At 43.1% G+C, this 23,540-nt stretch overlaps 1 protein-coding gene and 1 long non-coding RNA gene across 5 annotated transcripts in view; one reads left to right on the plus strand and one right to left on the minus strand.

Annotated features, from left to right (window-relative positions):
* The window catches only part of CACNA2D4 (calcium voltage-gated channel auxiliary subunit alpha2delta 4), a 166,531-nt gene that overhangs the window by 57,386 nt on the left and 85,605 nt on the right, over positions 1–23,540 (plus strand). Inside the window, exons 23-25 of the mRNA XM_080971592.1 lie at positions 1,255–1,350; positions 10,817–10,944; positions 19,875–19,952. Coding sequence (XP_080827718.1) covers positions 1,255–1,350; positions 10,817–10,944; positions 19,875–19,952 — 302 coding nt within the window. The remainder of the gene's footprint in view (positions 1–1,254; positions 1,351–10,816; positions 10,945–19,874; positions 19,953–23,540) is intronic.
* Positions 1–23,540, minus strand: part of LOC308457621 — a 35,148-nt gene that overhangs the window by 9,559 nt on the left and 2,049 nt on the right. For 3 of the 4 annotated variants that reach the window (XR_013977047.1, XR_013977048.1, XR_013977049.1), the window contains exons 2-3: positions 10,584–10,688; positions 1,604–1,698 (exon numbers count right to left, since the gene is read on the minus strand). This is a non-coding gene — a long non-coding RNA (uncharacterized lncRNA). The remainder of the gene's footprint in view (positions 1–1,603; positions 1,699–10,583; positions 10,689–23,540) is intronic. The other variant, XR_013977046.1, reaches the window with a different exon arrangement.

Raw genomic sequence — 23,540 nt, forward strand, 5'->3', positions numbered from 1 at the left:
TTTTTGCAAGCTTGACTGGGGTTATGTACCACCTGTATATCATTTTCATAATATTTTCTCTTAAGGCATTACATGCCATAAATTTCATACCTGTGGTCCACAACTGTTCCCAGTCAGCAAACATAATGTTATGTCCAATGTCTTGTGCCCATTTAATCATAGCAGATTTCACCGTTTCATCCTGAGTGTTCCATTTCAGCAGCAAGTTATACATTCTTGACAAATTCTTAGTTTTGGGTTCTAACAGTTCTGTTTCTAATTTTGATTTTTCCACCTAGAAGCCAATTTTCTTGTCCAAATTGTATGCCTCCATTATCTGATAATAATGAAGCCAGTCTCGCACTTTGTTTTTTAATTTTTCAAAACTCTGCAATTTCAGTCTATCTCCATCTTGTTCCAAAATTTCCCAATATTTCGGCCATTTGACCTCCATATTGAGCTTTTTCAAGGCTTTCGCTTCCATCGGTGACAGCCTATGTGGGGCCCATTATTATTATCATCATCATCATCATCATCATCATCATCATCTTATACCCCACCTATCTGACTGGGTTGCCCCAGCCACCCTGGGCAGTTTCCAGCATAATAAAAGCACAGCAAAACATCAAACATTAGAAATTTCCTGATACAGGGCTGCCTTCAGATGTCTTCAGAAAATTATGTAGTTATTTATCTGTTTGATATTTGATGGGAGGACATTCCACAGGGCGGGTGCCGCAACTGAGAAGGCCCTCTGCCTGGTTCTCTGTAACTTCACTTCTTACAGTGAGGAAACTGCCAGCAGGCCTTTGGAGCTGGACCTCAGTGAACAGGCTGAATGATGGGGGTGGAGAGTTAGCTTTTCCTCATAGGGAATGATTTCTTACAGAAAGAAAATATGAAGGTTGCAGTTCCGCAGGCTAAGAATAGAATCACATCACCCTCTGTAACACTGGAAAGTGGTGATGGTGGTGACATGTGTGCGGTTATCACATAGGAACATTGGAAACTGCCTTATGCTGAGTCAGACGAGTCCATCCAGCACAGTATTGTCTGCACTAACTGGCAGCTACTCTCCAGGCCTTCAGAGAACAGCCTTTCTCAGCTCTTCCTGGAGATGGTGGGAACTGAACCTAGGGTCTTTCGTATGCAAAGCCTGTATTCTATGCCTCACTAACCTCAGGTTGTTTGGTGCAAAGTATATTGAACTGGTTCTGCAGAAACCTAATGCTATATATCTTTGTCTCTCTCTTTCTGTGCAACTACATCCAACAGTGAGGCTGAAGGAGGGGTGGATATGGCCTTTATGGGAACTCGGGCTGGTCTTATGAGGAGTGCTCTCTATGTTGGAACTGAGAAACTTTCTAACAGGTGAGTCCTCCGGATGCATATCTCGGAGACATTCCTCCTCCATTGCCCCTCAGTGTAGCTTAGGACGACTGAAATCAGAATGAATGTACTTGGAGTGATCATTCAGCAATGCACAGGAAGTATAATAACCATTCCTTTCCTCTCAACAACTCCTCCTGTCATTGTCAAACCCTGCTACTTAATCTTTTGCAAATATTGAACTCTAAAGGATATCAGTTTACAAACTGATAAAAGTTTCCTTATATTGACTTACCACATAGCTTTTGGGGTTGATTTCAGGATGCATAAAACCAGCAAACATGATGTACATTGATCTACAGAGTCTAGCAGCAGATGGTTGCGGTCTCCCTGGAAAAATCAGGAGCCAACCTAAAACCCACACTACTTTGCTGCATGTTTGTTGATTTTACTTATTACAAAACCAGTCTCAGGAACCCTTGCCTTCCCCTTCAGACTAATCTGAGATCACTTTGGGAATGTGTAAATGTCCCCCAAAGGCTCAGGCTTCATTTTGATTCAGGGCTGACTATTGCTTGGCCCCAGAGCCTGTTTCAAACATTAGGACTCCTTCTCATCCCCCTCTGCAGTGCACAGTAAATTGTGTGGACTGACAAACACGCTTGTCTTGATCCAACCGATGGTTGAGCTTTCACATGGGTATCCCTACCTAGGGCTACTCTAGATGTTCTTTTTATTGCATATTCATGTTTATTTGTGCTCATGTTGCTATCAGTGCAGTCATACACAATTCCACTTTTAATACTGTTTGAAGTTTCACTTGTTTTGGAGCAGTCAATACTGCTTCATTCCCAGTCAGTGCATATCCTGTAACCTCCTGCTGAAACCTCATAACTTTTCAAACCGCAAATGTTCTGGGGAGTTTTTGTCCCACTTTTGTTGTGCTATAGCCCCTCAATTAAAAGAAAGCAGAATAAATCCAGCACTAATGCACTATTGTTGCAGAATACACCCACAATAAAACACCAGACGGGTGGGTTCCCCTAATGCGAGGAATGAGAACAAATGAGAGCCACACTTGTGGCTCCTCCCTCAATCCAAAGCCAAGGCTATGTTTGCATAGCCATTTCAGAGAGCCAGGATGAGTGTACCTCTGTTCAGAGCAGCACTTTATATGTTAATCTTTGCTCTACACAGCTGTATACCATCTGTCATCTTACAGACAAAAATAAAGACACTCTGTATATGTGTAACATCCTGCTTTGCTCTCCAAAAGTCAGTGCTTGAAGGCCTTTTCACATTGTTGAAGGTGGTCCTCCAACTTCTGTCTTTATTTAGTCTGCAGTAGCAGATATATGTGTGGGTGTAGGAGATATACTTGGCTGTTGTTGTTATATTTCTATCCTACTATCCCGGGCAGCATAAGAGGTTGCTCCCTTATTTACCCTAGAAATAACCCTGTAAAGTTAGCTGTGAAGTGTAAACCCTGTGAAGGGAGGTGCACTGATAGTCTGGTGTACTGTGTCCAGTTTAGTAGATGGTCAGGCCGATAGTTTGGTGTACTGTGTCCTGTTTAGCCCGGAGAGTGGAAGAATTAGGGGAGACAGGATAGATACTCTCTTCAAATATCTGAAGGACTGTCACGTGGAAGATGGAGCAGGCTTGTTCTCTGTTGCTTCAGAGGGCAGGACTAGAACTAATAGGTAGATGCTGGAAATTGCAGGGAAGCAAGATAAACCCCTATATGACTTTGGAACAAATTGTGTCATGTAGCAGTGGACTGTCCTTCACTGGGGGTGTTCAAGCAGAGGTTGACTGGCCATCTGTCAGTGTCTCTGTACTTGCATCAGGGCTGGCCTAAGACATTTTGGCACCTGAGAGGAACCTCAAAATGGCACACACACCTTGGCCAGGGAAAAAGGGGTGAGTGAAGATCTACACCAGGAACAAGGGGGGAAGTAAATCAACATTAGCAGGCTTTTGAAGTGGGAATCAAAGGCAGTCATGGGAGGAAAAGGGATCTGCTCTGAATTATACCGGGTGGGTGCAGAACCCAGAAGACCCAGAGGACATCCCCCAACGTTTCCTTCCTAGGGGTGGGAGGAGACCAGGAGAGCCTCCTATTCACTGAGAGGCCACTGTAGAGGTGGCGTGGGAGTGCTGCTGAGGAGGCATCAGATCTGGCCTCCAAGGATTGTGCTGCAGCTATTGTTGCTACTGCTGCTGCAGTGGCAGGTGATACGTTCCTTGGAGACCCCTGTGGGTCCTGCTGCCCGAGGTTGTTGCCTTATAGGTGGCTGGCTCTGACTTGCATCTTCCATTTCAGAACCTGCACAGAGCAGGGGTTTGGGCTACATGGCCTCCAAGATCCCAGCTAACACTATTATAATATGGTGAATGGTCCAGGGCTACTCATTTCATAGTTTCATAGCTGGAGAGGGATGTGAACCTGGATTTTCCTTCTCCTGCAACGTATCCTGCTTAACAGTTCAAAAATACAGTTGTCCTCGACTCCCTGTAGTTTACAAGACACATTGCTGTCTGTGCTCATTTACATGCAGGCGTGGTTAGAGTCAAGATGCCTCTGTCCCCACATCTAGATACACTGGGAAAGATGCTAACACTTGAAGAATTGCAATGCTGCCCGCTAACAATACTTTTAAAGGCCACTCTGAAAGGCAACACAGGGCAAACAAGGGCAGTGATTTGGCAGCAGAAAATAGGTATTATACCTGGTGAATAGGGACCACGGGAGCACTTGACTCTGAGAACAAGGGAAACTGAGTCTTTGTGTCCAAGAGCATGTCTTCCAGGCATGCTTTATTTTCAGCATCAGTCTTTTCCCCCCAAATAATGTTTTGCCAAAGGCCACAAGGAAATAATTGGCAACCTGTTGGTTCAAATCGCTAGCCTTGTTCCCTTAGTGAAAGGATGCACAGTGTAGCCTCTCAGTGTGTTCTTGCTACATCCATTGTCTGAAGTAACACTACCTTCCTGAGCTAACATGTGACACCTGCTGCTGCTATGATACTCTCATAACCAGATCCCTTCCACTTGCTTGTGGCAATATCTGTTAGTACATGCATGGTGCAGTTGTTAGTAACCGGATGCCTCGGGTAACAGATATTGCTACAGCTGCTCTCACATGAAATGACCAGACATCCTGGCTGGGACAGGAGATGTCCCTCTTTGCAGTGCCTTTACTCTTCTAAATTTATGCACATGGAATTTAGTGGCCTTGCTCAATATCCTGATACATTTTTTTAAAAAATCAGAAGAAAGGACCTGTTCAGGAGGCACATATGTGGCAGTAGCGCACATCTCTATGAGCAAAAATTACAACACTTGGGACTTTTCAGTTTAGAGAAAAGGCGAGTAAGAGGCAACATGATGGAAGCATATAGAATTATGCATGTTTCAGAGAAAGTGGACAGAGAACAGTTTTTCTCCCTCTCATAACACTAGAACTCAAAGCCATCCATTGAAGCTGAATGTGGGACGACACAGCACATAGTTAACCTATAGAATTCAATCCCCCTGGAGGTGGGCAGTGATGGCCAGCAAGGTGGATGGCTTGAAATGAGGGTTAGACTTTATTTAGACATATTCATGGAGGATAAGGCTATAAATGGTAATTAGCCAGGATGGCTAAGCTCTGCCTGCATGGTCCGTGGCAGTATGCTTCTGAAAACCAATTCCTGGAACCCACAGGAGGAAAGTGCTGTTACACTAAGGTCCTGCTTCTAGGCATCTGTTAGGCCACTATGAGAGCAGGAAGCTGGTCTAGATGGGCTATTGGTCTGATCTAGCAGGGTGATTAATTATGTTGTTATCTCTCTAGGGCATGTATATGTATAGATGAATGGAACCTGAATAAGCAGTGTGCTTGCCACTCAGAATGCAACTGCATGGAGAGTACTCCATTGTGGCAATCGGTTTGCATTTATGTATTTGCCAGGTGGATACAAGGAGTTTTCACTGCTCCCATTTCAATGGCTTGCTTTTGGGCAATGGTTACCAATGGTGTGGCGAAAAATCTACACATCTACACTGCAAGAATTTACAAACGTCTTGTACAGTGGAGCATGCTCTGCAAAGCAGCACTTGATGCAACCTCCATGCTTTGGTTTTGTCTCTGTGTGTCAGGCTTAACTCCAATTCAGCCCCGTTGAACTGAAAAACAACTAATCATCTTGTCTGCATTCTTACCCTTTACACATTGCACGTGAACAACCCGGCTGTTTTGGTGTGGACAACAGCTCCATCTGGTGGGGCAAAAGTATTACAATTTGGACTTTCAGCCCAAGGGGCTTAGATTCTGGTAGACTGAGGTCTAGTATCACATGAGATATATGCAGTGGTTGGTTTTATTTTATTTTATTTTTGATAGGTTTACCATTTTACAAAAAAGCTTTACTTTTAGTCTAATCTGCTTGCTTGGGCTGTTGCTGGATGGGCACAATCTAAATGCAGAAATATGAACTACTGCACCAGCAGTAGGCAGAGAACAACGGACCACATCTAATAATGTGGAAACTCATGTGCATCCCATGTGTCTCCTATATGCAGCAGACTCTAGCCAAATTTCAGCCTGCCCTGCACCACATTGCATCCCAGTGTGTACAACTGCCTACATGCTGGTTTGGTTTTTTGGATTAGGGAAATTTGCTGTGTTGATGGTCCTCAGACAGAAATAGCTATCATACTGCAAATTCTGGATAATCCCACTCAGTGGTTTCATGTAGAAGTGAACCTTGAACCTTGGTGAACTCTGCACTAAAGGCTGCATGGGACCAAACAATATTCCCCCAACACCACCCTCTGAAAATAATCATCCAAGTAGGACTGGAACCATCGCAAGTAGAGCTGCCCACTCTGAACTCAGTCAGCTGCTCCAGAAGTATACCATGGTCTGTGGTATCAAAAGCCTCTGAGAATTCAAAGAGAATTAACGGGGACACACTCTCCCTGTCTCTCCCAACAGAGGTCATGCAGGTCATCCAAGAGAGCCTGGTTCTGTCCTGCAGCCACTCAAGGACCTTGCCCAAGAAGAGGAAATTACTGTCTGGTAGTAATTACTTAGGTTTTCTGAATCCAGGAACGGTTTCCTAAGACCTACCACTGCTTCCTTTTAGCAGGCAGGGACCACTCTCTCTCAAGGAGGCATTAATCACCTCCCTAGCCCAGCCAGTTGTCCCTTCCTGTTACTTTTTATTCTCCATGAGGGGCAAGAATACTCGTGGTGTCCCACACCAAACCAAGCACTTTGTCCACAGCCTTATTAACTCATCCAACACAGGACTGGACAGTGTTTTGGACTCCTCTTGGGACTCATCTAATAGTCGAGTCAAGGGCCCAGCAGATATAAGCAATTTTCTCTTTAAAATACATTGCACATGAGTCACAGGGAGGCACTCTTGATACTACCACCTCCTTTGGGCCAAAGTTTAATGTGCCCCACACTACCTAGTAAGATATTTGCTAATGTGATGTTTAATAAGGTTCCATTGTATAATCTGATCCCGCATGGAAAAGCAGAGTGAGTATTACAGAATCATTAATGTCCGATTTCTGTTCGTTCTGGAAACAGGTTACACTCTAAGAAATATCAGGTGCTTGGTGCTGTGAATTGCAAGACTGAAACTGTATTAGTTTTGTCCTATTAAGCATGTTCTTCTAAGGCTCCCAAGTTGGTGCAATAATCAATGTACTTGTCAAGCCTGAGTTAATTGCACCATCTGAAACTGAGATGATGTTCCATGTAGGCCATCTAATGTTGGTGTGTGTGTGTGTGTGTGTGTGTGTGTGTACTCCTAAAAGGCCTGGGATCCGAGTATCAGATCAAAACTCAGTAATAGAACACACACTTTGCATTCAGAAGGTCCCAGGTTTATTCTTTGGCATCACCACTTCTTTTTAAAAAAAGGATCTGGTAACAGGCGATGAGAAAGACCTCTTCCATGAAATACTGTTTCCTGATTGCAGCTGAAGTCCTTCTCAGGGTTCCCTACTTTCAGAAGCTAGGTGGGTTGGCTGTCAGAGACAGGACCTTTTCCCTTGTGTTCTAAATATGGAATGCTGTCCTCAAATATACATGCTTAGCATTCAAGTCATTATCTTTTCAAGGGCTTACAAACATACAAATCACTGTCAATATTTTGTAAGAGAGATTTAAGTGCATACCAGAGATTTAGGTTTGTGCAATTAAAGTGCTCTGATGCAGTGGTGCAACAAATCTACTTTTTAATAAAATTACTTTTTTGCAATGAGGAAAATGCACTAAAGTGTGTGGGATAAATGAAATATTAATGGAAATATATAGAATGACAATGGAGACAAATCAGAATGAATTCAAAATGAATGCTAATTGTCATGTGACCTCCTCATAACAAATGCTCAATAAAGACTGGACATAGTTTAACCTTTGTGTAAGCTTTGTGCAAGCAAATCAGGATGAATGCTCAATAAACAGGTCATCTGGAGGAACCCTCAGACAGCTGGAGGTACAGATAATTGGAACTTCAATGCATATAATAAACATTAGTATCCTGGATACCCAACAGCTTTTGCAACTCAGTATTTGATAAAAGAGTTTCTGCTATATGTTCACATATCAGCATTTTACTGAAGCAAAATGTTTTGGACATTTTGTTCTGATCTCCTTTCTTGATTGCTTTGTGTGCTTTTAAAATAGCAAAGGGCTCTTTATGGGGAAAATGTGGAAATAAACCTTTTTACACAGCCAAAGACCTGCCTGAGAGCTTAACGCGTCCCTCTCTAAATCTCCCCAGGTAGGCACAATTTATATGTCCTAAAGTGTTTGCATAATGTAGCTGTGAGCTGTAAAAGAATAGCTCTGTCCCTCTCTGCAGTGGTTCTGTAATGGGTGATAAAGTCACACTTGTACCAGGGTACAGTATACAGTTCGTTTGGTGTGGTTTTTTAAAAATGCTTCAGGGTCCTTTAAAGCAAGACATGACATACATCGTCGATGTGGTTTGTTTCACCCTGTAGCTGCTGCTGTTATAGTTGCGGTGGCTCATTAGGCATGCTGTTTTGGGGGGTGGAAGGGGAGGCAGTGTGGTGAAAACAGTAACAGAAGATGAATAGGCACTAGTGTAGCATAAAAGGCTAACAGGGCAATCCTATGCATGTTTACCCAGAAATAACCACGTGTTTTTTAAGGGAGGCTTATTCCCAGGTAACTGTACATAGGGCAAATGCATTAGGAACATAGGAAGCTGCCTTATACCGAGTCAGATGATTGGTCCATCTAGCTCAGTACTGACTACATTGACTGGCAGGGTTTCCAGTCGGGACATTCCCACATCTACCTGGAGATGCCAGGGATTGAACCTGGGACCTTGTGCTTGCAGAGCCGATGCTCTACCACTGAGCTGGGTCCATTATCCTTAAGAGACTAAACCGTTAAAGTGGAAATCACTGTTTCAGTTCATCATCTGCAATATCACACCTCATGTTAGTCGAATGGACCCAAGGAACAGCTAAAGGGAGAGGACAGCAGTGTAAAGGTTTGTAGGGAAGTGGCTCCACTGAACAGAGTCGTCAGCTAACCCTATGAATTAGAGCCCATATGTAGGACATTTTAAAAACAAGTTGAGGATTAAAAGAGGTGGGGAAATCAGCCAACAGAATAAGAAAAATGGAAGCATGCAGGATGTTTGAGTGGACAGAACAGAGGAAAATATAATAAGGGTTCCCCTATATCCCTGTGATTATGGTCAGTAGGAGATACAGCACTGGGTAGAGGGCAAGTCATATGTGAAGAAGAGGATATGGATGTTTGCAGGCCATCTCCTCTTATGACCCTCTCTCTATCTGGTTGCTCTCTTGCCAAGCCATCTGACCAGGTGGTGCTGTTACTTAATGCCAGGTTGGTACGTAATAAGACTATGTTCATTCATGGTTTGATCAAGGATGAGGGAGCCAACCAGGCATGTATTGCTGAGACTTGGGTGAATAAACTGGGTGTAGTTCTTCTGACCCTGTTGTGCCCATTGCAGCACAGCCAAAATTATATTCCAGTTAGTGAGTTTGGAAGGCATATACTGTCTCATTGGGAATCTTCGTTTGAAAGGTGCTAGTAATTCACCCACTGCTATGTTCTCACATGGCACAAAGCATTGGGGAGAGTATTGGTAAACTTATTATACAGGCTGTGCACAAGGCAACCTTGTTTCTCACATTGGTAGTTCAGCATTGAAGCAGATAATAAAATCTGAGGACTACATTGATTATTTTGAAGGAGGCCAGTGACACTGTGTCCTGGAAGTGTTGAGAGCAACCTTTAACAACAAATTTTGCAAAGATATTGACTGAAAGTTGCCATTAAATCTGGCCACTTGCTGAAGTGGGGGTATAGGTTGCTTGTAAACACTGGCAGATGCAGTTGAGGTCTCAGTGACCCTAAAGGTTGGATTGGTGAGTTTTGCACAAAATAATAAGAATGGGGGGGGGGGGGAATAAATAGTTTTGCTTTATTTCAAAAACAACAACCCCTCCTCTCCTTCAGGTTTGTAAAGGGTTTTTAATTCTGTAGAATTCTATTGACCTCAATGCAATTTGTGGTAATATAAAGGGATGTGAGTGATTTGCTTATTATCAATTAAAATGAATGGGCCTAAATTAGACATGTTTTGTAGTTTCAATTGCTTGCACAAAATGAAGAGGACAGGTCCTAGGCTAAGCTCACCTGTAGGTAGAACAAGTAACTAATAACTTTTAACAGCATTTTGCAGGGTCATTTTGACTCCTGTGTATTGCCTAAAGTGCATGGTTTCTCTGTTTCCTTGGTGATTCCCGTTGTGGGTAGCATTGATTCCAAAAACTGTAAGAGTAAAAACCTTTTTTCCCCACTAAATTAAAGGAGGAAGGGCTCTGAAACAGCACATGACAATTCACATTCTGTCTTCCTTCAGTACTACCTGGAATGTGGAGTTGTTGAAGACTGATACAGAAGTTTGGTTCACTTTCTTCACTGTTGCCAACATTTGTTTGACCCCACTTGTCAAAGGAAGGACACACACACACACACACACACACACACACAAACACACGGCTGCTGCCCTTGTCTGCATTGCTCACTAACCCCACCTATCCCCTTGCCAACTCTCAACCCCACTCACTCACTTGGACCCTGGGCTTCCTTGGCCCTGTTGTACATGCATGCAAACAAACAAGGAAGCTGGCAGGTGGGTGGTGGTGGTGGCAGCAATGACAGGGAGGATATAGGAAGACCCACTTGCGTCACCTACCTGTCCTCTTGCTTGCTTGCTTGCTCTGCAGTCTTCTCGCTTGTGCTGCTGGCCTGCTGGTTTTTATTTGGTTAAAAACAGCTGCATTTGATGCAGTTTAATGGGCTGTGGAAGATGAGAACTGGATAAAATTTTAAAAATTATGTTCATAATGCTTTGAAGAACATTCTGAAGTACAATAGTAGGCCTTTCAGATGAGGAAAAAAAGAGATGCTTTGCTTTTCTTCTTCCAGGAGGTTCTTGACCCGTGAAGATAAGGAGAGCATCTTCACCATGGACCACTTCCCACTTTGGTACCGCCGAGCTGCTGAACACCCCCCAGGAAGCTTCATTTATAGCATTCCTTTTGAAGACCCTTCAGGTAACTCTGCGTAATTCATGTGTTGTAATACAATTGAAGCCAAATCAGTCAGTAGGCAGCTTCTTAGCTCAAGTGAATAAGTAGAAAATTAGGATATTTTCAACCCTCACTTTAGCCCACCAGCAGAAAAACAGCAAGCACACACTGGAGGCACAGTCTTTTTGTTTTTGTAGCCATTCAAACATCTTTTAATTGGCCATTGTTACCAATGGGATTTACTCCTAGAGCACACAAGGTTGGATCCAAAGTTAATAGTGTATATAAATATTCAGTTCTAGCTCTCTTTTTTGTGGTCACCTGGAAGACCTGGAACTTGAAATGTTGTTTTAAAATAACTGCTGAGATGGCCATAAAACACAGGAAAAGCCCACAAATCTTTTCTGAAATTTTTATTCCCTCTGTTAATGATGCTAAGGAATGAGTAAAAAAAGTCTCAATGGCTTTTTAAAACTTTTCAGCAATGTACACTGAACCTGTGATGGGTACCACAGTGGTAAGCCCCACACCCAACTCATATATGTTTATCTGAAAGCATACATAGGGCCTATATATATACAATTATATGTCTGTTTGGTCCAATTCATATAACCAGAAAGTTTGAAAAAAAAGTGCACTAACTCTATGCAGACCTTCAAAGGAATCTGCATAAATCAAATGCAGGGATACTTCTAGCTGTGAAATTCTGAGTAGTGTGGGAAGCAGCAAGAACAGATATTGACAGAGCAAGGAGTCTCCGGTTCTGAGGAAGGAGTGTGGAACAAGCCAGGGAGTGGTCCAGTTGGTTCTGAGCAGTAGGAGCAGGTTCTGAAGAAGAAGGCCTCAACTGGGTTCAGCAAGGGAAATGTCTTCACAGAGCTATTGCATCAGTGACTATCATGCCCCACCTCTGCCTGGAGCTCAGAAGGGCCCTTATCCAGAGCATATGTTAGTGCTTACCCCCTACTGAGTAGGACTAAGAGGGAGATGGCCTTGGGCTGCCAAACGATACCGTGCCTCTGGTGATGGCGTTTTGGCAGGTACAGTCATACCTTGGTTCTTGAACAGAATTTGTTCCGGAAGTCCGTTCGACTTCCGAAATGTTTGAAAACCAAGGTGTGGCTTCCAATTGGCTGCAGTAGCTTCCTGCACTCAAGCGGAAGCCCTGTCAGACGTCTGGCTTCTGAAAAATGTTCAAAAACCCGAACACTTACTTCCAGGTTTTTGGTGTTTGGGAGCCAAAACGTACGAGTACCAAGGTCTGTCTTTTAGAGCGTGTTGCCTCCTTGTGGTTGCCTCCTTGTCAGGCTCAGGGTGCAGGAGCACAGGTGGCTCCTGACAGGACTGCATAAAGCTGCCCCCCTTTGTTCATTATTTGAATGCCTTCAGGATGCTACTGTCTTGGGGCAACTGAAGGCATCTCAAAGAGAGGGGCAAGAGGGGATAACTTAAAGGCAAAGCTGGAGTTTAGGTATTTGTGAAGGATTGTGCAAACAAAGGATGTTGTGTGGACTTGAATAAGGGTGTTTACAAAAGTGAACACCTTTGTTGCTTCCTCATAAGTAGGCCAGGCAGGGCAAGGCCCCGCTTGATGTCGCCCACTAACAGATTATGAATAAGGACTGCATGACCCAACCCTCAAACACCCTTCTCCTCCTCCAGCACTGGCCATCTTTTACTGCCCAAGCCCAACACAAACCTTACCTGGGTGGAAGGACAGGCAACAGTGGCAGAGGTGGTAGCATGGACACTCCAAGCATCCATTTGTCACACAGACAATGGAGTAGAACAGGCATCCCCAAACTCAGCCCTCCAGATGTTTTGGGACTACAACTCCCATCATCCCTAGCTAACAGGGCTAGTGGTCAGGGATGATGGGAATTGTAGTCCCAAAACATCTGGAGGGCCGAGTTTGGGGGTGCCTGGACTAGAACTACGCTTCCAGACACCCCTTATGGGCAAATGAAAATGTTCACATCAGTTTCCACCCCACTTCTCTTGTAAAGTTTATGGGTCCAGGGGTGGGCAGGGAAGGTGGCGGCAGTGGAGTGCTTTGTGTACATTAATCTGGCATAAGGATTGAGTTCTTTTTGCAGCTCATGCATCTCTAGCACTGTCTTGATGGGAGACTGACATGTTGCTGCCCCTTAACCTCCATATATTCTAAAGTCCTGCCAGCACAGGGATCTACATTTGTAGGTTTCAACAGTGCAACCTGCAACAAAAACAAGGAAGAGCAGATTGCGCTTAGGATGTTGATGAATGTTCTGTTATATGTACAGAGGCCTCAGAGCAGAGAGACCCTTGGAACCCATGAAGGTTGGACACCAAAAAGGTGGGGGCAGTCAGCACTATCCTACCCCCATGAGAACACTTGTATGCATGGCAGACAGGTGGTCAGACCTATTAATCATTGCAATAATTTGAATAGCTGTCAGCATGTTGCAGAGATGAGATGAGGTTATTACTTTGTTTTGATGAGAATGGGGCTTTCATTATTTTGCTCACAAGCTGGGTGGTGTACATTTCATCTCACTTGCTAAATGAAGGCTGTGTTGGTCATCATCAAATCTCACCCTTTTGCCGCAGCGGTGTAGTGATGCAGGATTCGCTCACCATGAAAAATGACATACAGAAGGGTACTTTAAGGCAGCCAAAATTAGCCCAGTGCAGAAGAGCTCTGAGGGAAATTTGTGCCATATGCTTTCATTAATCACACAGCAGGTGAGTCAAAATTACACTAAGGTAATGGAAGGATACAAGGGGGGACTCTCAGCTTTGTGAAGAGGAACTACACATGCCAGTGTATCAATCAGTTACCAATTTGACATGTGTTTGCTCCAAGGTTATACATGGGAAGTTGCTAGCAGAAAGCCTCTTCTCTTCCCTTTCTCCTTCCGGGTCTGGTTATCACTGAATGAAAACACCTGTAGTTGGAGGGGCATATTCATCAGCCAATGCTTTTTCTGACTTCAGGGTTCACTGTTTCAGTGCAAAGTAAAGTTTCAGAAAGTGTTCTCATGGAATCACTTCTGTGGAGGGCGGGGAGGAATAGATGATGTCAATTAACAGCAATGACAACTACCACAAAAGAATGGGGGGAATCTATGTGGTCTGGAAACCACTATGTACTTTTGCTCAACCCTCTTCTGCATTCAGGCACTGTCATCACAATGCACAATGCTTTAGCTGCAAAGCTTTTTTTGGCATTGTAGTGGGAGGGTGGGTGGGTAGAGAAGACAGCAGTTGAGCAAAGAAAACAAGACTGGGAAAAAGAATGTGAACCAGGATGTGAATGTGGTGGAGAGTGGAATGGAGATAAAGAAGCTCAGCCCTTCCCTCCTTCCTTGTTTTCCCCTTTGCGCTTCCTATATCTGTCAGCTATCCTTTATAGAACTGCTGCAATTAGTAAAGCTCTGCTCTGGAAGCCTTGGGGCAGAAATACTAATAAACAATAGCAGGCTAGACAAAGGTTTGCTTGTTTCTTTGTTTTTTAAATATTATTTCCTGTTGACCCAGCCCAGTTCCTGTCAGGCTCCACCCTTGATCTGTCAGGCTCTTCTAGCCCCTGATCATAATCAGGTTCCACTGATTAGCTGCATTAATGTTGTGTAATGGGCATACTAATGATGTCAGCTTTCACTCTATGTGTTGCAAGTCCTAGCCTGGCTCTTACCAGCATTTCCAGACTGGTAATTTTTAAATCAAACATTTGCCAACTCTGTTTACCCCAGCTATGATTTAAGAGAAATAATATATAACCAGAATGGGAGGAGGCACTTTTATTCCCACCACACACTCCATATGATACAAACACCTCCAAAAATTAATGTTCCCTTGTTCTAATGTGTTATTTTGGGTAGCTCTTTTGCAAGGGACCAGGACCTAGAAATGAAGGTTTCCTCATGAACAATGTTTGCACTTGGGCCTCCTCTCTCTATTTTTCCTTCAACTTCTATGCCTTTTATCTCTGCAGTTTCATCTGTTCCCTTCCCCAAGGGCTTATCCACACCTACCTTTACTCCACTCTTTCCAGGAAGCCTTATTATCTGGCCACCATAAGCCTTGCTTTGGCTTTTGTGGCACTTGCACCTTTAAAGTGGCTAAACTGTGGGCCTCAAGATGTTGTTAGACCACAACTCCCATCATCCCTGACTATTGGTTATGTTGCCTGGGGCTTATGGGAGTTGAAGTCCAACATAGGTTCTTTACCCCCTGCTTTAGCAGTTGCTGACCTCATGTTTTCTTACTACCTGACATTCTCAAAGCCCTTATAAGATCTCAGGTGATGCCATAGTGTAGTTAAATCCCCACAGCACCTGGTATCTGTTTTCAGCATTGCTGCTACCTCAAACCTAATTAGTTTTTAGCTTAAACTTTGCCACAGAAAAAGTACTTCAGAGTAACAGCTTTGATTTCCTTGAAATGACAATAAACGACAGAGGCTCTGCTCACATTTTCTGTAGTGGAATTGAGGGACAAACCAGATATATTTATGTGCTTGCTGGTTTCACTATAAAGCAGAGTTGAAGAGCTCATCATTAATTGCTGAATATAATGGGGAAGGGGAACAAAATCTGCCCACTTCCCCATACTTTGCTACTTGAACACTTTTCATCAGCTGGCTCACTTCTGAGGTAAGTTAGGACAGGGGTGGGGAACCTCAGACCTGAGGCAGGGCCACATGCAATCCTTGTGACATCTCCGTCTGGCTCTTGTTTGAACCCCCTCTTCCTAGGCTGCACCTTTCATTGCCCCCTGTCTTTTTGCCTGTCTGGAATGTGCCCTTGAATCCTTATAATGTCTCTGGCCTGGCTGGATGGAGGATACAGAAAGGTGCGTGAGTGTGTATTGAAATTAACTTACATTGCAGACATAAAATTTACATTGGTTTCTCTTAGCTCTTTTGCCTCTTACCCTTGCCCACCACTGGCATGTGGCCCTCAGAATGTTGTCCACAAAGGCATGTGGCCCCCAGGCTGAAATAGGTTCCCCACCCTAAGTTACAGTTAGTACGTAAGGTGGGGTGGCAGATGGGGTTTCACTATGTGCTCCATTTAGTGATACTGACCCTACTTTATACACAAACCAGAAACTGCATGTTTAGTGAACTCATGCAGGTGTGTTTTGACCTTGGGTGACAGATATTTGGGGCTGTCCAAAGTCTCTCTCACACACACTCATTCTTTAGCAGAACTTAAAATCAGTGTAGGTATGACTAGTCTCTGGGCCCATTTCATAATACTGACCACAGGATCTCCCAGCCCTATACAAAGCACTGTTTTGGAACAATAATTTGTGATGGTGTATATAAAAAACAAACACAAACCAATTTATGCAAATGCCTCCCCAGATGATTTGGAAATAAGTGCATTGGACACCTTTTAATGTTAATAACAAGATGCAGAAATTAAACCCACGTGGGATTGGGTTGATGAAAAGCAAGAGGAAGTTGTGGGCAGAAGTGGGTGTGTAGCATATCCAAATTTCACCTCAGTAAACAAATTTTGCAGGGCTTTTTATGTTTTTTTAGTTCAACCTGCCGGACATGCTTGACTAGAATTTGCATTAGGATAAAAGAAACATGTATGAACACTAATAATACTAATGCTAATGCTACTAATAATTTATTTCTTATATCCCGCCCATCTGACTGGGTTACCCCAGCCGCTTTTGGTGGCTTCCAACAAAAATACAGGGGTACCCAAAACAGGGCTGCCTTCAGATGTCACATAGACATCTGTGGACTCCTTCAAACCACTTCAATCTGTTTCCAGACTGTGTGTCAGGGACAAGCTGGTTTTTGAGGTTGCAGGGGAGTACATTTGTCTCCTGCTCCATGTGGTAATGAACATGATATTAGAATGCATATGCCTGTGGGGAGGGAGAATGTCATGCTATTCTTATTAGATCATTTCCCCCTGGAGCTGTAACATGCAAAAGGTAAGGTCAGAAGTTGGAATTAGTGCTGTGTCCAGCAAGTGAACTAAAAGCTCTCATTTCCTTAGGGTTTGTGCTGTATCTATACGTATAACTCTGCAGGAAGTCACGTGGCATTCTGCTGGAGGGTTTTGGTGTCCTTTGTCTGTCCCCAAAACACACGGAAGTGTAGGAGTGTGAGAGAGAGGATTTTTTAATGCCACAAGGATAATGGTTGAGGCATATGAATGCTATCCAGAAGGAGAGTCCTTGAATTGAACAAGTGCTCCCTTAGGTCTGTGCAATGCCCTTCCACAAATCAACTTAATTTCAGGGTTGTTGTAGGTTTTTTGTTGTTTGTTTCAATCTGCACAAAGACTTGAGGCTAAAAATGAATGAAGCTGCAAAGTCATGTTCAGGACACATTGGGCACTGGTGATGGAGCCAAGAATAAAAAGCAAATGACAAGTTCTGGAACTGTGGGGGGAGAGAAAGGAAAACCCTTATGTTGGGGCAGAACATTCCGTAAGGCAATATACTGTGAAGGAATAAAAACATGTGTTTGTGTGTGATGTGACCAGAAATCCTGACCTTCAGAATGTCCCTGTTAACACAGAAAATGGAACAGTTGTAAAGCACAAAGAAATATAAACAAGTTTGCCTGCACTTGATTCACAAGCCTAGTTCTCTCAAATAGCAGATGAGGAAGTGAACCTGTTTCATGACTGTAGCACTTCAGACTGCAGGTGGGGCCTGGCATAATTGAATGCACTTCAAGCTAAATGTCAGAGAGAGGAGTTCCATCCTAACTTTTTACCTAATAACGTATTTTTCGCTCTATAACACGCACCCGACCATAACACGCATGTAGTTTTTAGAGGAGGAAAATCCGTAGGCATGCCACCCGTAGGCATTCCCTCCATAACACGCACAGACATTTCCCCTTACTTTCTAGGAGGAAAAAAGCGAGGGTTATGGTGCAAAAAATATGGTAGTTTTCTATGTGTAGGGAATGTTTATGTACTGAGGTGTGTTCAAGCATGTGAGACACCATGTGAAACAGTACTGTCTAGTATTAGGTTGTCCACTCTATCTGTTCTTTGAGAGAACAGGTTCTAATCTACTATTGTGATTTTGGGGCACAGGGGGTTAGACTTTATGCCTGTGTCCCCTTCTAATTCTTGGATCCAGCAAGGAATCAATTGCTGGAATAGCCAGGCCAGCTTTTTGGCAAGGTGATGGCCCCTTAAGTATGGGCCATTCAGGTAACAAATGAAGTGGCTCTGTGCCAGAGAACAAATGGATGAGCCCCTCTTCTTCACCTGGCAGTTGGTTGGAAGGACAATTGTCAGAGGGGTGTGTGGCTGTGCAACACCTGTCCCAAATGCGAGACCACAAATTTCTTTGAAATATTGGATTACTCCAAAATTAAATGACCTTTAGGGCTGTCAAAACAGTTCTTTCAGAATTCAACCATCACCCCTTATAGGGCCAGTTAATCCTATCTGCTCCTTTGGTAGGTCACACACATTTCAAATATCAAAAACACCTGACACGCTGTTGATAAACTGAATATTAACTAACATTTTTCTTCCAGGGTGAATTAATCTAACCACTGAATAAATGGACTGAAATCTTGACTAATTAACGTTTTGTCAGTGTGACAGGAGAAACTATGGAGCATTTTAAGTTGTCTTACTGGGTTAGCTCATGCATGTAGCCCTGCCAGGGAAATATGTCAATGTGAACAACCTCCAGCTTACTTGTATTTGCCTGTAGGAAGTAGTGTGAGTGAATCACATGTATGCCACATGCCACAATTGCAGCAGTCCTTTTTTGTAACTAGGCAAGACATTCACATGGAGGGGATTTGGTGGCAGGGCTGCTCATGGGTCATGCATATCATAGAAATGTACCTGCTACTACCAGAAGTCTACAGGCCTTAACTGCATTTGCTAGGAGCGGCAGCCACTTGAATGAACGTTCCATGGTTGTCCCTAGCAACCACTTGGGCCTATAGACATCCCTCTCGGCTAAAGCCTGTGGTATTTATGACTGTGAAATTTCATTAGGAACATAGTTCACACTGTCCATAGTTTCCTACTCAGGATATTTGGGGTCCCATAGCAGGAAATAGGATGAATATATCAAGCGATTCATGATGCCTTTTGCTTATAAACTTCCATAGGCAATTTGACAGTTCACTGTACATAAATGTGGAAACAGATGGTTTAGTTGCTATCACAGAGAATCTTCTCTCTGCTACTTTCTGAATGGGAGCACATTCCCAGTTCTTCACATCCTTCTTTAACATGCTGTTTGGAATCTTTATTGGTTTGAAAAATTCAGATATGATTGTAGCTCCCTATTTTTGAAAATTAAGCAATCCTGTTATGCTAATTAAGGGTGATGAGGTCTTGTTATTTCTTGATCAATAATGCACAGAGCAGCTTCTGAAGATTTTAAGAGACTCAGTTCAGACAAACAGCGGCTGGAGTATTAAAGCTGTATCTCGGCTGTACCATTTCAGATTACAAGGATGGGCAAACATGAATGAATTCTTCCTCATGAAAAACATTTCTACACCTGGATTAATTAATTTATTTTTATTGCTGTGGAAAGTGTTTTAATTTGCTGGTTCAGTATTTTTATTGGCTGTTTTCTTGGGAGGGATCTGATGGCTTTATGGTTGTACTGTCAATATTTTGCCATTTTTATTGTTGCAAGCCACCGTTGCCTGGAAAGTCCCCCTATAAGTATTTTGAGTTAATAAACACAAACACACATAATGGAGATGTCTCTGTGACATCTTAGACATGTGCAGGGACTTTTTAATCTTTGAAGGAGCAATCACTCAGGTGAACCACCACCTGCAGCCTGGAGTCTTGACACAGGTTTGTGCTGTTTGTATAGATTAAACCTCACCCTTCTCTGTACTGCAGTTTTGTGCTTGATTTGTGAGTGTCAATTCTGAGACCCTCTTCCTTAGGGATACAGGGTCAGGTACTAAATTTGCTTCATTTATGTCTTGACAGAAGGAGGTCTGCCTGAGGCGGTAACTGTGAGCACTTCTGTAGCTGTGACTGTAGGTGGGAAGACGGCAATCGCTGCAGGTAGGAACTTGTTTCAGTACACTTGAGGCATAGGGTTGAGGTTAAGGATAGGGAAACACTTCATTTAGTATGAAATTGTCTCTTTTGCAAAGTGGTAGGTGACCCATCACTTGTCACAGAATTTATTGTCTGAAATCCGTCTATTTAAAAATAGGCCTTAGACAAAGTCACGTGTATAGAGTTATTGTCATTTTTGTGTTTGGCAAAACATCATATCTCTTTCTTGCCACTTTTTCTGCACATGCCCACTCACCAAAAAAGTCTGCTAATTTTCAGGACTATAGAGTTCCTGCAAATGCCCTAAAGGGGCATACCTGGGGAAGCTGTACAGTTCTGTGGCAGAAGGACTGGGAAGCAGCCTCTAAAGCCTCACCTGTTTGCTTTTTCAGTTAAAGGTTCCGGGCTCACCCACACTTCCTTTCATGTCACACTTTCTAGGCACAGGTCTGAGATTTTTAGGTCTGTGTTCAAGCAGTGTGTAGATAGATAGATAGATAGAATCAATCAGGGTTTTTTTTCAGCTGGAACTCTCTGGAACTCAGGTCTGGCACCTCTCAGGTGGGCTCCATTGCCATTGTAAGAGAACAAGGGAGGTGTTCATGGTGAGTTCTGGCACCTGTTTTTCTAGAAAAATAGCACTAGGTAGGTAGGTAGATAGATAGATAGATAGGCTCTCTGCTTTCCCTCGGAAAACCCACTGTTTACCACTCAATCTGAACAAATGGCAATTGAGTTTTCCATGAATGATCTCTACACCTTATCAAATGGGCAATTTTCAGAACAAAAATTGAAACCTAAGACTGTTCAGCTTAGCCATGTTAAAAGCTCTCGGTGCTTGTGAATCTGTGATGGCTTAGTCTTTTAAGGATGTACAATGTGTAGTTTGGGGGCATTCATGTAACTTCTTCATGTCCTTGAAGTAGTTTAACTGATGTCTGAGGTTTTGTAATGGTAGCAGTGAGTGGTGAGTTCAGGAGAGAATTGAGTGGAGAGACAGGTGTTTTGGAGAGAATGGAGAGTGAGCGCTGCGAGGTGGCTGGAGGAAAAGGTATTGGCTGATAGTGACATTTCAGAAAATTGCTAAAAGTCAAATGAACAATTGGTCATATGTTTTGCTGGTTTGTTTTGTATTTGTAGCATTCAAAGAAGGGAGTTGCATTGTGAGCATATGTGATCTCATGATACTAACGCAGCCTTAGATGCATTTCTTTCTAAGAACTGAAGCACGGAGTTGAGGGAAGAAGGAAGCCAAAGGATGTGAACAGAGACCTCTGGAGAAATCTTACACCTTGCTTAGGACCATGTAAAAAGTGGGCTAGAACCAGATATAGAAGCTTCAGGATCTGGGTGGTCAAGAAGGGGCAGAGCATTAAATATCAATTTTTTATTAGCAATAAGCAGCCTAATATTTGCTTCTGGTTATGTTCTGGACAGAATATAAAAGACAAATATGTCATCTTTGCCTCTGTGTATGTCCCTGAATACTGAGTGTTTTTCTGTACTGCTAGCTCAATGTAGGCTGTGGCCTTTTTTAGGTGGAAACCACATGAAGGGAGCTTCTGCAGTCTAAACCATATCTTTCCCAGTGAATTAGGAAGCCTATTTGCTACTGTAATGTACCTAACAGCTTTTGATCACTGTGCAAACATTAACTAAGACATAATTATTAATTATGGTTTAATTGGGGCTATTTTGTCTCCAGAGGTATAAGCCTAGAGTCTCTCGCTGGCTAAATCAGCTCTCTACATATGACAAACATAAATCTGTATAATATGAGAAATTCCTAACCCCACTCTAGATAACGTTACTGACTGTTCTCTCATGTGAGTCAATAACCTGAGGCATTATGCTTCACTAGGGAGAAACTGCTGTAGTTACATCGCAGCTGTTGACAGATTTAAAGTCCCAGTGAAACTGCTGGAATCTGTGCGGGAGTTCTGCTGTCTCCCTGGTCTGTGTATATATGATGTCTCTCTTATTGTGTGACCTTCTCCTCAAGTGAGTTATTTGCTTGGAATCTAATCATAATTCCAAACATGAACAAACTCCAGTTTGTGTATGTGTCCGTGTGCTTTAAATAGTTGATTTTGGTTGCTGCTTTGTATAGGACCATGATCTGCATGCCATGGCTTAAAACTCCAAAGTACTTCATAGATGGATCTGCCCTTCCCAATACAAAGGAGTTCTAAGGCACTGTATTTTGCTGTTCCCCAAACCACCTCTCTGTTTGCATCAAAGGGTCTTTTTTAATCACTCAATAAGTTGAAGACAACCATCAATCTTGTGAGCTACGTACACACAGAGGAGTTTCTGACTTATTTTCCCCTGCACAGTACCTGACAACGTTTCAAAGTAGCTTGTGACACGGCACAAAGAGGTACAGAAGGGAAGAAAAGTCAGAAGGCCTGCTTCATATTCACAAGCCATTGTGCAGGTTCTGTGCATTTGGCACAAGTGCAGAAAATCCACTGGTCCCAATTTAAAGGGCTTGTTGCAACCCTTCTTCTCACTACATTCTCCATTGGGAGCCATTCGTGCAGACATAGCCTTGTGGGATAGTTAGGTTAACTAACTGCAAATACACGACAACAGGGCTGAATTCCAGCAAAGACCAGGTGCTGAGCAGCCTTTTGGCTTTACCGTTTCTGTTCTCTCCATTTAAGTTAACTGTTGGGAAAGTAGAGGTGGAGGCATTGTAGGTAGCTGTGGTAGTTCAAGCTTATGCACAGATATTTATACAGAAAACTGTATTAGAAGTTTCACAATAATTTCCTTTTAAAACAAAGTTAATTATTCATTATGTTGGTTTGTTTATCCCACCATATAGGGAAAAGCCTAAGTAGGAGTTCATTTTGATTTTAAAGGAGGAATATGCTGTTTTAGAGTTTCTATGCTGTGCCTCATTCCTGTGCTTTGAGCTCACCTGGGATGGGGTTGTGCCAGTGTGAGAGTTTTACTGGAAATGCCTTGCTGATACTTGTGGATTTCCCAAGGAAATATTCCACATCTCCAATCTGCTGGCTTGAATCCCATTCCAGATTTGAAATTGCAGCCGAGGAGTTGGTTTAATCTCTCATACAGCTGACGCTGTTGAGCTTAGAGTTATCCATCCAATGCTCTCCTTACTGGTTTGTCTCTGCATTACTTCTGCTGTTGTGCTTGAAGGGAAAAGAGCCCGTGGCTTTGTCCTAGAGGAGGCTCACAACACCGCAGGACATTTTGAGAGGGGTGCCCATAGATTTTGAGCTACCCCCCCTTTCTCCTAAATCATTTGATAACGTTTTAATTCTACGCAGAATTAGAGCAGCGAGGGGGGTTGCTATAGCAACTGTTTCCTTGTGCCTTTGGTCTGACTCATTTCAGACAATTACTCTCACGCTCCAGGATTCACAGATGTGATAGAGGAAGAGTCATGTGCTAGGCTTTCAACTTTTCACTTTTAATTTCCTCTCCTTCTTTTCACTGGTATTAACTCATGCATGGCTCCAACCCTATTGAAATGTGTGTACACATGTGTGTGCATAGTTCCTCTGTGAAGGGAGCCCACTTCAGTAGCATAAGTTGACACAACTATGAATTCTTGTTGGA

This window comes from Podarcis pityusensis, assembly GCF_964106645.2.
Source record: "Podarcis pityusensis genome assembly, chromosome: 10".
NCBI classification, from domain to species: Eukaryota; Metazoa; Chordata; class Lepidosauria; order Squamata; family Lacertidae; genus Podarcis; species Podarcis pityusensis.